Source organism: Pyrgilauda ruficollis, unplaced genomic scaffold (genome assembly GCF_017590135.1).
Source record: "Pyrgilauda ruficollis isolate IOZ18807 unplaced genomic scaffold, ASM1759013v1 scaffold34, whole genome shotgun sequence".
Lineage (NCBI taxonomy): Eukaryota > Metazoa > Chordata > Aves > Passeriformes > Passeridae > Pyrgilauda > Pyrgilauda ruficollis.
In genome coordinates, this window is record NW_024524822.1 from 1,423,677 (window position 1) to 1,436,589 (window position 12,913).

General features: G+C 45.7%; 1 protein-coding gene across 1 annotated transcript in view; it reads left to right on the forward strand.

Moving 5' to 3' along the window:
- PNPLA7 (patatin like phospholipase domain containing 7) overlaps positions 1–12,913 on the forward strand; it is a 120,483-nt gene that overhangs the window by 32,299 nt on the left and 75,271 nt on the right. Inside the window, exons 15-16 of the mRNA XM_041475190.1 lie at positions 351–482; positions 1,655–1,778. Coding sequence (XP_041331124.1) covers positions 351–482; positions 1,655–1,778 — 256 coding nt within the window. The remainder of the gene's footprint in view (positions 1–350; positions 483–1,654; positions 1,779–12,913) is intronic.

Genomic DNA, 12,913 nt, shown 5'->3' on the forward strand with positions numbered 1-12,913 from the left:
GATCCTGAGGACAGGATGAACATTTTCCTGAGTCACAAGAGACCTGTGTGAGGGGGAAATGAGGAGGGTGGCTCATACACAAGAGCTCACATGGTTCCTGTCCATCCTGCTGCACTGGGAGAAGGGATTTGGGCCAGACAGCAGGACTGGCATCCTGCCTCTGGGACAGTGCCAGCTCTGAGGCCATTTGATTTGGGCTGGGGTGGAAGCTGGGCAGCCCCGTGTTTGGTCAGAGTCCCTGGTGACCATGGTGGTGGCAGGGAACTCCTGCCCAGCTGCCCTGGGACGTGGTGCCTGTGGGCAGCTGTTCCTGTTGTGGGGAGGTTCAGTGACACTTTGGTTTTCCTCAGGATCATGAGGGAGCAGCCCAGTGTGGTGCTGGGGGTGGCCCACACTGTTGTGAAGAGAATGTCCCCCTTTGTCAGGCAAATTGACTTTGCCCTGGACTGGATGGAGGTCGAGGCTGGACGAGCTGTTTACAGGTGAGATGTGGACAAAACTGTGTGTTTGTTGAAATTTTCCTGCTTCATGAGCTGTGCTCTCTTGGGGATGTGTAAATTGAGAACCTCAGGCTGTATTTATCAGCTATTCCCTTGGATTTATTGGTTTGCCTATTTTGAGATTATTTTCTTTCTGCAGTACCTTCAACATTGCTTCAGTCTCTTGTCTCTACATGTTGCTACTATTCCTCATCTTTTCTGTTGTCTTGGCAAGCTTTTTAAGTGATATAATTGATTAAGACACAGTTCCATGTTCTGGTGGTAGTTTCTGCATTGTTGAGGGCATGAAGATCTGTTGCTCAGAGGTTTTCAGCCTTTCTGAAACAAACAGCAAAACTCAAAGGTAATTCAGTTAGGCTTATTCAGCAGTAAATTGAAAATAGGAATTTTGTGTTTAAGGGGCAAAAGTTACTTTGTAAACTATGTTTTTATGGATATGTACTGGGATGCAATTGAGCTGTTATGTGGTTGCTGCAGTGATGAGAGAGTAATAGTCTAATTAGAACATGGTCTGTATAATTGTAATTTTTATAACCATACCTGCAACACCAATGCCAATGGAAGTTTTGGATTACTCTGTCCTAGCTGTCACTATCTTGTTAAAATCTTCCAGAATTCCTTGCATTTGTTTTAACTCCACCATCAGAAGTGTGGCATTCCCAGCAGCACTCCTAATTGTGCCAGCAAAAAAGTTCTTGGTAGACGAAGGTGTGTGCACCAGAGCCATTTGGGGGTCTTGCTCTTTGACCTGCAGAATTCCTCTGCACATCCACGTTGACCTTGCAGTGGGAACAAGCTCCTGAGTAGCCAGCAGTGAGCCTGTGGTGTCCCCTGGGGCCTGCTCACACCCTGGTCATCCCCTGCCAGTCCTAGCATGGAACCCCACACTGGCCTGGGTTGGAAAGTGTCCTGTCACTCCTTATCTCAGCTGCCTGTGCACAGCCTGTACATTACACATTAAACCCATTTCCAGTCATCTTTTAACAAGTTCCTGCTCCGTTTCTCATTTTCTCATTAAAGCAATTAAACACTTTCCTGCGTCTTCCGCGCCAGGCAGAGAAAAACCACCAACTTACTCAGAGATGCATTGCTGAGATGCATTTGCTGAGCAGGGACTCTTGTTTAATGGTGTGTCTTGGTTGTTTTCCCTGCAGGCAGGGGGACAAGTCTGACTGCACGTACATCGTGCTGAACGGCCGCCTGCGCTCCGTGCTGCGCATGGACGACGGCAAGAAGCACCTGACCGGGGAGTACGGCCGGGGAGACCTCATCGGAGTGGTGAGAGGGGCCTGTCCCCCTGGAAATGGGGCTTACTCGTGCCAAACACACCCAGTCCTGCTCCCATCCCCTGGGCGTCTTTAGGGCTTCCGAAGTTGAAAATGTGGGAAACTCCTTTCAGCCTGGGAAGTTTTTATAGTGGTTGGTGAGTGGGGTTGTTAGAGTTGGTTTGAAAAGAAAGATAAACACAAAAAAGTTGTGTCCTGCCCAGTGCTCCTCTGTGCCATGGGTTACTTTCCTCCCCTTTCCTATGCCAGCCTGTGAAATCAGGACTGGAATAATTGCAGGAATGTGCACTAACTGGGGATTTGAATAAATTTGGTGCCATAGGAGGAGTCAGTTTGGATGAGCCCTGCCCTGGAAGTGTCTAGACCAACCTCCTCAGAGTTAGCAGAGCTGGCTTCAAAGCTTTGTCAGGTTTTTCAGGAAGTGTGTAATTATTATAACTATTAAAGCAACTGTTCGTTTCAGAATTGTAGTATTTATCCATGTTTAATTTCTCTCTTACCTTCATTTTTTGTTTCACAGACCTAGTTTTGTTTCTCAGACCTAACAGCAGAAATAGGAGTCATAAATATGTGTGGCTTGTTTGATTTTTATATTTAAAATCAGAAGATTTCTGAGGTTCTGAGCTTGTTGTTCAGGCCCTTTTCTGCTTTCTGAGCTGAAAACTAAGTACTGAAAATGTATCTGTTTATAGGCAGAATTAGCATAGCTCTGAAGCCATGTGAATTGGGATTAGTTCTATGGGAAGAAATTCCTTTTTATAGGAATGAAGAGGAAGGAGGAGTCTGAGGCTCTCCTTAGAGAGCTAATCCAAAATACTGTCTGTGGGGTCCATGAGGCAGTTCTGGTGATGCTCCCAGCAGAGACAAGGGCTGCTGCTTGCCCCATATTTGATAATTCCATGTGCACAGGATTTAGGGATCTCTTCCCACACTCAGTGCTGCTCTGGCTGAGGGGTTGTATTGGCTTGGGACTGTGTTTGGAGAAGCAGGCCCATGCTGGAATGTGCTTCTAACACAAATTTTATTTGGTTTTTTTCTTTCTTTGGGATACTTCATTAAAGATAAAATGACATGGTTTGACAGGAGCTAAAGCTGACATCTTTTGTGACTAATCACAATGGTGTGAGGCCTTTTGGTGTGTGAAGAAGGGATTGTCACTGTCACATCCAGGCATTTTCCTTCTTTCCTCTGCCTGTGGTGTTCTGCAGCTTTTCACTGTCAAGCTCCTGGAGTTTTACAGAGTTCCCAGGTTAAAAACAGACCTGTTCTACTTTCTGAGAGCAGTTTTGAGTGACAGGGCAGCATATGGTGCTCAGAGGGTGGTGAGGCCCTGGCACAGGGTGCCCAGAGAAACTGTGACTGCTCCTGCATCCCTGGAAGTGACAAAGGCCAGGCTGGGGCAGTGGAAGGTGTCCCTGCCCATGGCAGGGGTGGCACTGGATGGGCTTTAAGGTCCTTTCCCACCCAAGCTTTTTTACAGTTCAGTGGTTCTATGAAATGGTCTAAACTTCCCCTCTCTGTGCAAGGCTGCGCTGCTTTTTCCAGGCTGGTCCAGCTGTTTATCTGGGCAGGAAGGAGGAGGTGGGTTGGTGGAAGGACTGGGCTGTGTTTGCTGTAGCAGAGCCTTGTTTGCAGTGAGTGCCCAGGCAGGGATACAGAAATACCCGTGCAGTTTATGCCTAAAGCCCAAGTCACTGTTTTGGATCCACGTTATGACTTGAATCACGTTGGAGACTTCAGTGACTCTGTGGACGTTGTCATCTCCTTCCTGCCCACAGCTCCCAGCCCCACTGACTCACTCTGCCATTTGTTGGAAGTGTCTCCATGCTCTGGCTGCCTTTTGCAAACATGGGGGAGGATCTGTGAAGAATGCCAGCATTATTTCAGAGGGCATTAGCAAAGCGATATTTTTGCTTTTAAAAAGTTTTGTTTATCCCCTTCTGCGGAATCTGTTATAAACCTTTAAAAACCTCCTGAAGGGTTGGGGTTTTTTTCCCCTGACATTAACATAATTGGGGTTCTGGGTGCTTGCAGGGAATGAAAGCAGCAGTTGGTGCTGGTAATTGGTTTTTTGGTGAACTGGTGGCTTGATCCTCGCTGAACGCCTCCGAGACCCTCCTTGTCACCCCTAATTGTGAGCACTAAGCAAACACGAGTCTTGCAGTCGATGGCTTTTTGTTTACTGCCTCTGTGTCAGAACTTTTCAAATGCCACGTGTCATTTGCATAAGAGACGAGGCTCTGCTGTTCCTGCTTGCAGGAGCAAAGCAGTGCAGGATGAAGGGTTTCAGACAAGATGTTAATTTTCAAGCGTGTGCGTGCGCTCCCGGGGCTCAACTTGTGGCTCAAACTGTTTTGTTCCCTGCACTGACTCAATGGCATCTGTTCCTGAGGTCTGTTGATGCAGGGGGAGAAGAGCAGATTAGAAACTGAAGTTTCCTTCAGTGGAGTTCCTTGAGGAGCTGACAAGGACAGTTCTGTCAGGGGAAAAGGATCCTGACTCTCAGGGAGACTCTTTGGAGGGGCACTGGCTGCTGTTGGCCCTATTGATGGGCAACTCCAATCACTGTATCTGGTCAAAACTCAATTTAGAAACTTCCATGTAATTTTTAAAGGACAATGATGAATCTGTTGAATAATTCCCTCCCTGTTGGAATACAGCTGACATAAGTCTTGCTTTCTAGAGACTAAGATTTGACTCATTTATGAGAAATCTTTTAATTTGGTGGTCCATTGCTATAGATGCACATAGGGAAAAATGTTGAAATGCGAATTTTATCTACCAGCTAAAGGGTCATGTTTTTTATATTATTATAATTTCTGCCATGCCCTGGGTGATCCCAGAGGAGATCAGAGGAGACAGCTGTGTGTTGATGGAGTGGAAGGGCTTCTCTTCACCCAGCTACTTGTTTAAAATACTTACCTTAGTCTCTCAGTTCTTTTCTTGATATTGCTGCTTTGGTTTTGACCTTGATTAACCACTGGAAATTGTAGTTTTTACTCTTGTTCTCTTGATCTCATTAGCACTTTGTTGTGTGTGAGAGAGGATTCCATTTAATTTGCTTTTTGTGCAGGTGTTTTGTAGCAGGTGTTGGTCCAGGCTCTGAGGTTCTGTTGTTCCTGGCAGTGCTGCTGAGACTGGAGCAATTATCCCCTGGTTTATTCCAAACTGCAGGGCAGGTTGTCAGAGCACAGGGTCACAACTCCAAACATGTGTGGAGGTGAGTGTTCTGTGCTTTTTGCACTGTTGGGAGGACAGCAGTGGGTGAGGAGAAGGCAACAAACCCATCAGAGCCATTCCTCAGAGTAATCTGCTGCTGGATTGAAGTTGTTTGTGCACTGCCTGCACCCTTCAAACAGCTGCAGGTGATGGAACCTTCAATGCAGCGAGGGTTTTGTGCAAGGCCACACTTTGTTAATTGATTGATTAACTTTGATTAATTCAGCACCTTTTCTGCTTCTCTTTAGCAACCAGAAAGTCCCTCTTATCAGGAGGGCTGCACACCCCTCTGCACTCTGCCTTTTGAGTGCAGAAAGTGCTGAACAAGTGCAGAAAGGCATTTGTGCACTGACTCTTGGAACACAGGGAGAAATTGCAGAAAAGAACCCTCAGCTGCCAGTGCTGCAGCACACTGGTCCTGCTGGGCAGGAAATCATGTTTTACGTTCTTAAAAATAAGACATTTTAAATATTTTCAGATGTTGAACTGTTTATCTAATTAAGACAGCTAAATGTCCACGCTTTTTTTTCTCTCTAAAAAGTTGAAACCCAAGAAGAATCTGTAAATGGCTTATGATTTCCTCAGGGGATTGGAGCATTGTCCTTTGGAAATGTAACACTGTTAGAAATCTTTTAATTGCTGTGTAATCCTCAAAGGAATCACACAAAGGGAACTATCAGGATTACATTTGTCAGGCTTTTGTTCTTTATCAGTATTAATGTTATCAGGCAGCTCCAAAGCCAGCTGAATGTCACTGCACTCTCCACATTAAGGCTGCTTTGCTCTGCCTTTTTTAAACATATGAATTTTTTTGGCCAATTTTCTGTATTTTTGTGATTTTGTCAAGCCATGACTATATGACTGCATTTGCTGAAGCTGTAAGATACTACAAAGCTATTTCAGGTGAATTCAGATTATTGCCACCTCAGGCACACTGTGCACAGACTGTAGTTGAGGGAATTGGTGGTGGGTGAGGTTCAGGAGCAGAGCTGGAAGACATGGTCCAAGGGATTGTTCTCTTTTCATCTTTTCCTCTCTCTCTTGGTAATACATTTCTAAAAATGATTCCATTGAAACCCACAAAGAGCAAGCCCCCAGTATTTGCCAGCCCCAAAGGGAGGCAGAGGGAGCCTGAGGAAGGAGTTCACATTTGCACCACTGAATTAGTGTCAGAATGAGATGAGAAGCTGTGTCCTGATTTCCAAGCCCATCTTGAGAGTGTTTTTGTTAAACTCAAATGGCAGAGGGCTTTATGTGCTCGATGGCCTGGACCACATTTGATGCAGTTCGTTTGGGGGGGTCACCCCGGGGAGTCCCCGTAAGCTGTGAGTTGGCTGGCAGCAGCCGCAGGCAAGGAGATGCCACGCGGCTTCTGAGGGTGCTGATTAGATGGGGTTTATTGGGGGTCCCATCCCTGGGAGCAGCATGGCTACTGAGGGAGAAGGGGAAAGGGGGAGGGAGGGGGAGAGGGAGAGCCTGGGGGAGGGACACGAGGGGAGAAAAGGGGGCTGAGAGAGGAGAAGGGCTAAGAGAGCGACTGGTCTCACTCGCATGGTTTAAGAGGGAGATTGAAGTGGGCCTGGAATCAGACCTGGGCCCATGGAATTACAGAGACAGGATGGTTCAGGGCAGGAGCACAGGCTTAGAATATACCAGACATTTTGGAGGGGTGAGACAGGGCATACCATTTCAATGAAATGCAATACTACACATGTTATTTTTTGAGAGTATGGGGAACTCTAATGACAGATAGTGATGGAAATTGTGACCTGCTGGGTTCCAGACAGGTGATTTCATGCACTGGACTGTCATTCCTTAAGATATTGGGTGTCCCCTTCTGTTTCCAGCTGAACTCTTCCGTGATAATTGCGGCTATCAGCTCACTCTTGATACATATCCTAATCCCCTGCAGGACAGCTTTTTGCTTCCCTTGCCTCCTTCTCCTTCTCCCTTCCATTTTGAGGGATATCACATAGAACTGGGCTGGCTGGGAACATCAAAGGCTAATATTACATCCTCTTGAACCCTGGGAAACGCACAAGGCTGTTGAAAATTTTTGTTCTCCTTGATAGAACCTTTTTTTTTTTTTTTGGTAAGCATCATTAAATAAAAGCCACTGAGAGAGAGAGAGAGAGATAAGTGATCCTTGTCATCACCACCAGAATGCTTGGATGGCACTGAGTGGTGGGAGCAGAGTGCAGTGGAGATGGCAGGAAGGATTTTTGGAGGGAAGACTCAGCATTGGAGGGTGGGGAAGGGTCCATGATAAAAGTTCCAGCCAGCTTTGGGACTCTTGTGTGAAGCTGAGTTGAAAGGAATTGGATCTCTCCCTTCTAGGAAGTATCTGAGCAGCTCGTCATGGATTGTTCTCTCTTTTTCTGTTCTGGAAGTTCATCATTCACCCAAAGAGGAACAGCCTGCACAGGGCACTGCACATGTAGATCCTCTTCCAACAGCCTGGAGAAATGTGATTGTTTTGTTGGGTGTTTGGTGTAGGTGTCTCAGGTGGCTTCTGACAGGGTTTTTGGTGGTGTTTGGACAGTAATTTTGGGTTTAGGGCAGCATAACATGCATGAAACTTCAAATCTCTCCTATAGCCTCACGTGTACGAGGAGTAAAACTGACATACAGGAGGCTGGGCTTTTACCAGTTCCCTTCCTAGCTTTAATCTTCCTCCTTTTTTGTCCCTTAATGATTTTCACAGCTGCAACAGGATTGTCATTGCACTGCTGCAAAGTGCAGGCTCAGTCCTTTGGGGAGAACCTGTGGGATGACTCCCTTTGCCCTAATTACAAAACATAGCAAGCTCAGCCTTGTTTCATTTTTACCTGTATTTTAGATCTGCTCTTGCATATAGCCATGTACAGGTACACAAGACTTCTGTGCACGAGTTTGTGTAAACCTTTCATGGCTTTTTAATACGTTTTATCTATTAAAAATTGAGAGAGGGAGGTTTGGATTATTCTTTGCACACAGCAGAAGGGCTGGATGTCCTCAGTCACGGGGTTAGCTTGGCACACAGGAGATTGCAGAAGGTAGTTGTTAGAACAACTTTGAAGAGTACATGGTGTTCTGAGTTCATCCACTGGCACTGCTCCCACAAATAGCATCCATTTGCAGTTTGTCTGGTTGCTCTTCCCACTCATTCACTGCTTCCAGCAGTGTCTCCTCCTTTGTCCTTTTCTGATACAAACAGTTTGATATTTCAGGTCCTTCTGAGCTGGGGCTGGAGCAAACACTGTTGGGATGAGCATCCTCTGCTGCTCCAGGTGCAAATGAACTTGGAGAAGGGTGTGAGGGCAGTGTGTTCAAGCAAAAAAAAAAATCAATGTTCCATGTAGGGTTTGGTTGCCCTTTGTGTAACATTGGTGGTGTTGCCTCACTGGATTCAGTTGCAGCAGCAGCTCCTGCCCTGGTCTGGACAAAGAGACTGCTGTGACAATCCACAGGTGGCTCTTCTGTGCTCTTCCAGTGCTGTGCTGGCCTTGAGATACAGGTGTGCTACCTGTCAGCTGCCTCACTGCCTGTCCCTTCTCCAGAGCCCTCTGAGCTGGCAGCAGATGTCAGTGTTGATGTTTCTTCTCTGTATCCCTCCTTGGGTGCGTCTCCTTTCATCCCTGTCCTTTGTGTCCCCTCTGTGCTGGCCCTTCCCCAGCATCCTGGACTGAGCTTTGTGCAGAGCCTGGTCTGCTTTGGGGTGGGTGTTTCAGGATGGAGTGAGAGTTCTGGCAGATGGTCTCTCCAGAGGGTTGGTGGTGTCTGTGCATCCCCAGTGTCACCCAATTGTGTCCCTGTGAGGACAGGCCCTGCCTGCTCCCTTGATGCTCCTGGTGGGAGCCAAGCCTGTGCTGAAGAGAAGACAATACAAGTATCAGGCTAATTACCAGACAGTGATTGTGGCTGTCTTGGAGGAGAATTTGGAGAAACAGAATTCACAGAATGACTGGGCTGGAGGGCCAGAACTGGACACAGTTTAAGCTGCATAATTTAATAATCCTTGGGGTCCTGACCTGCTTCCCAGAGTCTCCTCATACCTGGTGTTTTCATTTGTATGCTCTTACACAAGGACCTGAAGGAGGATTCCCTTGGTGAGGAGCGATTGCTGCTTTTTGTGAGCTGGCAGCAAGGAAAAATCGATGGGAGAGGAAGAAATATGATGTGTGAGAAGATGACAGATTCTTGGTTGGAATAGTGGCCATAATGAAGAGGAACTGAAGACGGTGTATTACAAAATGGATGGGATGGGAAGAGCCAGTGGTGTAAGTGTGCTCCTGGCCAGAGGCTGGGGAGAGCAGGCCTGTGCCTGTGAACATTTGCACTGGACGTGTCTCCTCATGCACTGGATCTGCTTGAAAATCTCACTTGAAAAGAAATAATCTCCACAAGCAACTCCTTGGAAATCATCTGCATTTTTAGTGGCTGCTGACTGTGAGAAAAGTCACTGAACAGTTTGTTAAATTTGTTTGGAGAAGCAACATTTTCCTGCCAGCAAATCGCCTGCCCTCCGCCAGCCCCAGTTTGCTCCAGGAAGTGTCAGAGATGCTGAAGCCTGAGCAGCAGAAGGACTGTGCTCAACACACTGGGGCTGTGCACAAACCAAAAGTTAAGCAAATAAAGTGACTTCTTGAATGCAGCTCAGAAAGGAATTTGTACTTAGAGCAACTGGCAGAATATGCCGCTTGCTGGTTTTCACTTCCCAACTGTGTAATTTGGAAAGCTGTAAAGAACTGTTAGGAATGACTGCTGGAAATGAAGTCAAAAGAGGTCGTGAGAGTATAAATTGCTTTTCCCCTCCCTGTAGAAGATTTACAGCAACACTTTTTCTTCAGAAACAACTTGTAAGGCAGGGTTGTGAATCATGTGCATCGTATGGGATGGAGGCAGCAAAACCTGGTTTTGTCACAGTTTAACACTGAGCTTTGAGAAGGTGTGGGAATCATGGAATTCCAGACTGGTTTGGTTTTAAAAGGACCTTAAAACTCATCCAGTTCCATCCCTCTGCCCCTTCCACTCAATTGCTCAAAATTCCTCCCTGTCAGAATTCACTGGAACAGTACAAAGAGCACAGGTCTATTTTTAGTGGCTTTTTTAGGGGGGCTGGGGTGTTTTTATTTGTTTTGTGTTAGGAACAACAGAACCACAGCAATGCAGGAGGGCTCTCACCCATGGTCATATCATCAGTTATAAGAATCATGGGGTGTGTAACACTGGAAATGGTTCTGTGCTCTCTGCTTCACATTATTCCAGCATTTGAGACACTGTTCCTGTGCAATTCCCCCAAATTAGAGGGAGTGAGGTGAAGGCAGTGATGGATGACAGATTTCTGAGGGTGGGCTGGAGATACAGAGGAATTTTGAGGATGAGGAGCCAAGGGGTTGACCTTGGAGACAGGGGAGTGGTGAAGGGAACATTCAGCATTTTTGTAGGGCTGCTAAAACAAAGCACAGCAGGATTTCAGAGAGATGCAGTTCCAAGTGAAATTAGCACTGCAGTGTGGGCTTGCTGAGTTTATTGCATGAGAGAAAACCAAACAACATCAGATAATGAGGAGGTAAAGAGAAGAGCAGCCAGTCCACGCTGAGCAAGGATGTGGTGGGCTCAGCACTCAGGGAACTCCAGGAAAAGCAGAGGATTCTTGGAGGGAGAGAGGAACAACAACGATGGCAAATGCAGGAAACTGAGAGAGAAGCCCAGAAATGGGCAGTGAGGTGGAACTTACTTAGAGGCTTGTTAGGAAGGAGGAGGAAGAGTGGATGTGACACGAGAAGAACAGAGAGGTACAGTTGCCTCGAGCAAGGAAAGGATTGTGTTGGCCTCAGTTGGAGGAGAAATGGGAAAGATTCCACTGGTTCTTTTTGCACTGGAGCAAATGCTGTGCTCATGCTGGTGAGGATGAGTGATGCTAATGGAAGTCTGGGAAGGAGCTCAAGAGAGAACCTTGGGTGATTATGAAACCAAACACATAAATAAACATTCTCTCCAGTCAGGTTCAATAAGATCTGAAAGATAATAATGCTATTTCGTGAAACATTTGGTTATTAGTGTTATTGTGGGGGTGGTTTTGTGTTGTTTGCTGCAGCTGTGGTGGGTGATCAGAATGTTAAATTTCTCTTTTTGTGACCAAGGAAATAATTCTACAATCTTCTGATCACAAGTGGATTTTGTTAATTTTGAAGTTCAAACTGGATCTCTGAGTCTTGTACTTTTACAAACCTGGAAAAGCATGAAGACCTGTTCAAAAGGTTCACTGGGCAGAGGAGTCCAAGGATTTGAACGTGGTTTAAGATAGAAATTGTTTTAAATACTCATATGGCATGAGACTTCTGGTTTTTCCTAAGCAAGAAGAAAAATATCTGAATCTCTGAACAGTTGATATCTCAAATGGTTTACTAAAAAATACGAAGTAAAAAAGTGTTATTTTCAGGTGAGAACTGCAACTCAGTGTTAGAATGTTTTTGATCTCCAAAGGAGATGGAAATAGCCAAAACCAAATGGGTTTGGCAGATTTCCACGTGCAGGAAATGTAGAACCAGTGCATAAAGTCTCTAAAACCACAGGGTGTGAAGAGAGGAGAGTGTGGTGAAAGTTGAGAATCATCCTGCAGATGATTCAAATGAGCATCCTCACACTCCAGTGAAGAGGAAGTATGTAATTAATTATTGAATCCCAGAATTATTTGGGTGGGAAAGGACCTTAAAACCTATCCAGTGCCACCCCTGCCATGGCAGGGACACCTCCCACTGTCCCAGGCTCATCCAAGCCCTGTCCAACCTGGCCTTGGGCACTGCCAGGGATCCAGGGGCAGCCACAGCTGCTCTGGGATAATTAATAAGTGAATAATGGGGACTATTAATAAATATAGAGATTGGGAACTCAGATGATTATACCCAAGGGGAAAGCACAGTTTGAATTTCCTTGTGTACTGTGTCTGGGATTCAGACATTTTCCATGCTGGAATACTGGGGTGTATTTAAATGAAAATACCAAAGACTTCCATAGTACCTGTAAGTAGGTCCAAGGTCCAGTTTCTGTAATCACTTGGGAATTGCAGTCAGCACTTGCAGGGGTCTCTGGGACTGGTGGTGGTGCAAGTCTGGATATTTGAATGGCTCCTTGGGAAGGAGGTTTGGAAAAGGTCTCCCTGTGCCCTCTGCTCTGTCAAAAAGACAAAGTTACACTTGGGAGCTCAAAAACCCTCCCTGTGGCTGTGTTTAAAGTTAAAATTTAATTGCCTTTTCTACAAATTTACAAATTTCATCTTTTCTGAAAGGCTCAGGAGCCCCTTGGAGCACAGTTGGTTTTATGCACTCATATATCACAGAAATTGTGGCAAAGGATCTCGGACAGTTTGAGCGTTTTTCTTCTTGGTACAAATTAAACTCAGTCAGGAGCTGAGAGGAAAGGTTTTATTTTAACAGCTGAAACTCTTAACCTGCTTTCAGGAGGAGGAAGGTAAATTACAGAGCCAAGAACATGTGATAAAAAGCTGGTAATAGGGGAGGGAGATAGAACATCTCATACAGCCCTTTGGGGAGCCTTAAGAGGGTTTGTTTCTCCATAAATGTATGTACAAAGATGGGGTTTTTTTTTTGCCCTTCTATATAATTAGTTTAAAATGTGATGACAGAACAAAACATCCCTGGAACCTGAGCAAAAAACAAAGGCTGAGGCTTGCAAAATAAAGGTACATTAGATTTCCCTGTGCAGTTTTCCATGCAGAGCAGTTGGTGCTGGTGAAATTCAAGTCAATACTAGCAAGTTGATCTCAGTTTTCTGGACTAATGGCAAGTTTTTGAGCTCAAGATATTCTGGTTGGCTGGATTATCCATTTTGTGAGCATGGAGCCTTCCAAGGAGGGATCTTGGAAGTTAGATCACTGAGCTGCATGTTTTGCACAAGGCATTATTT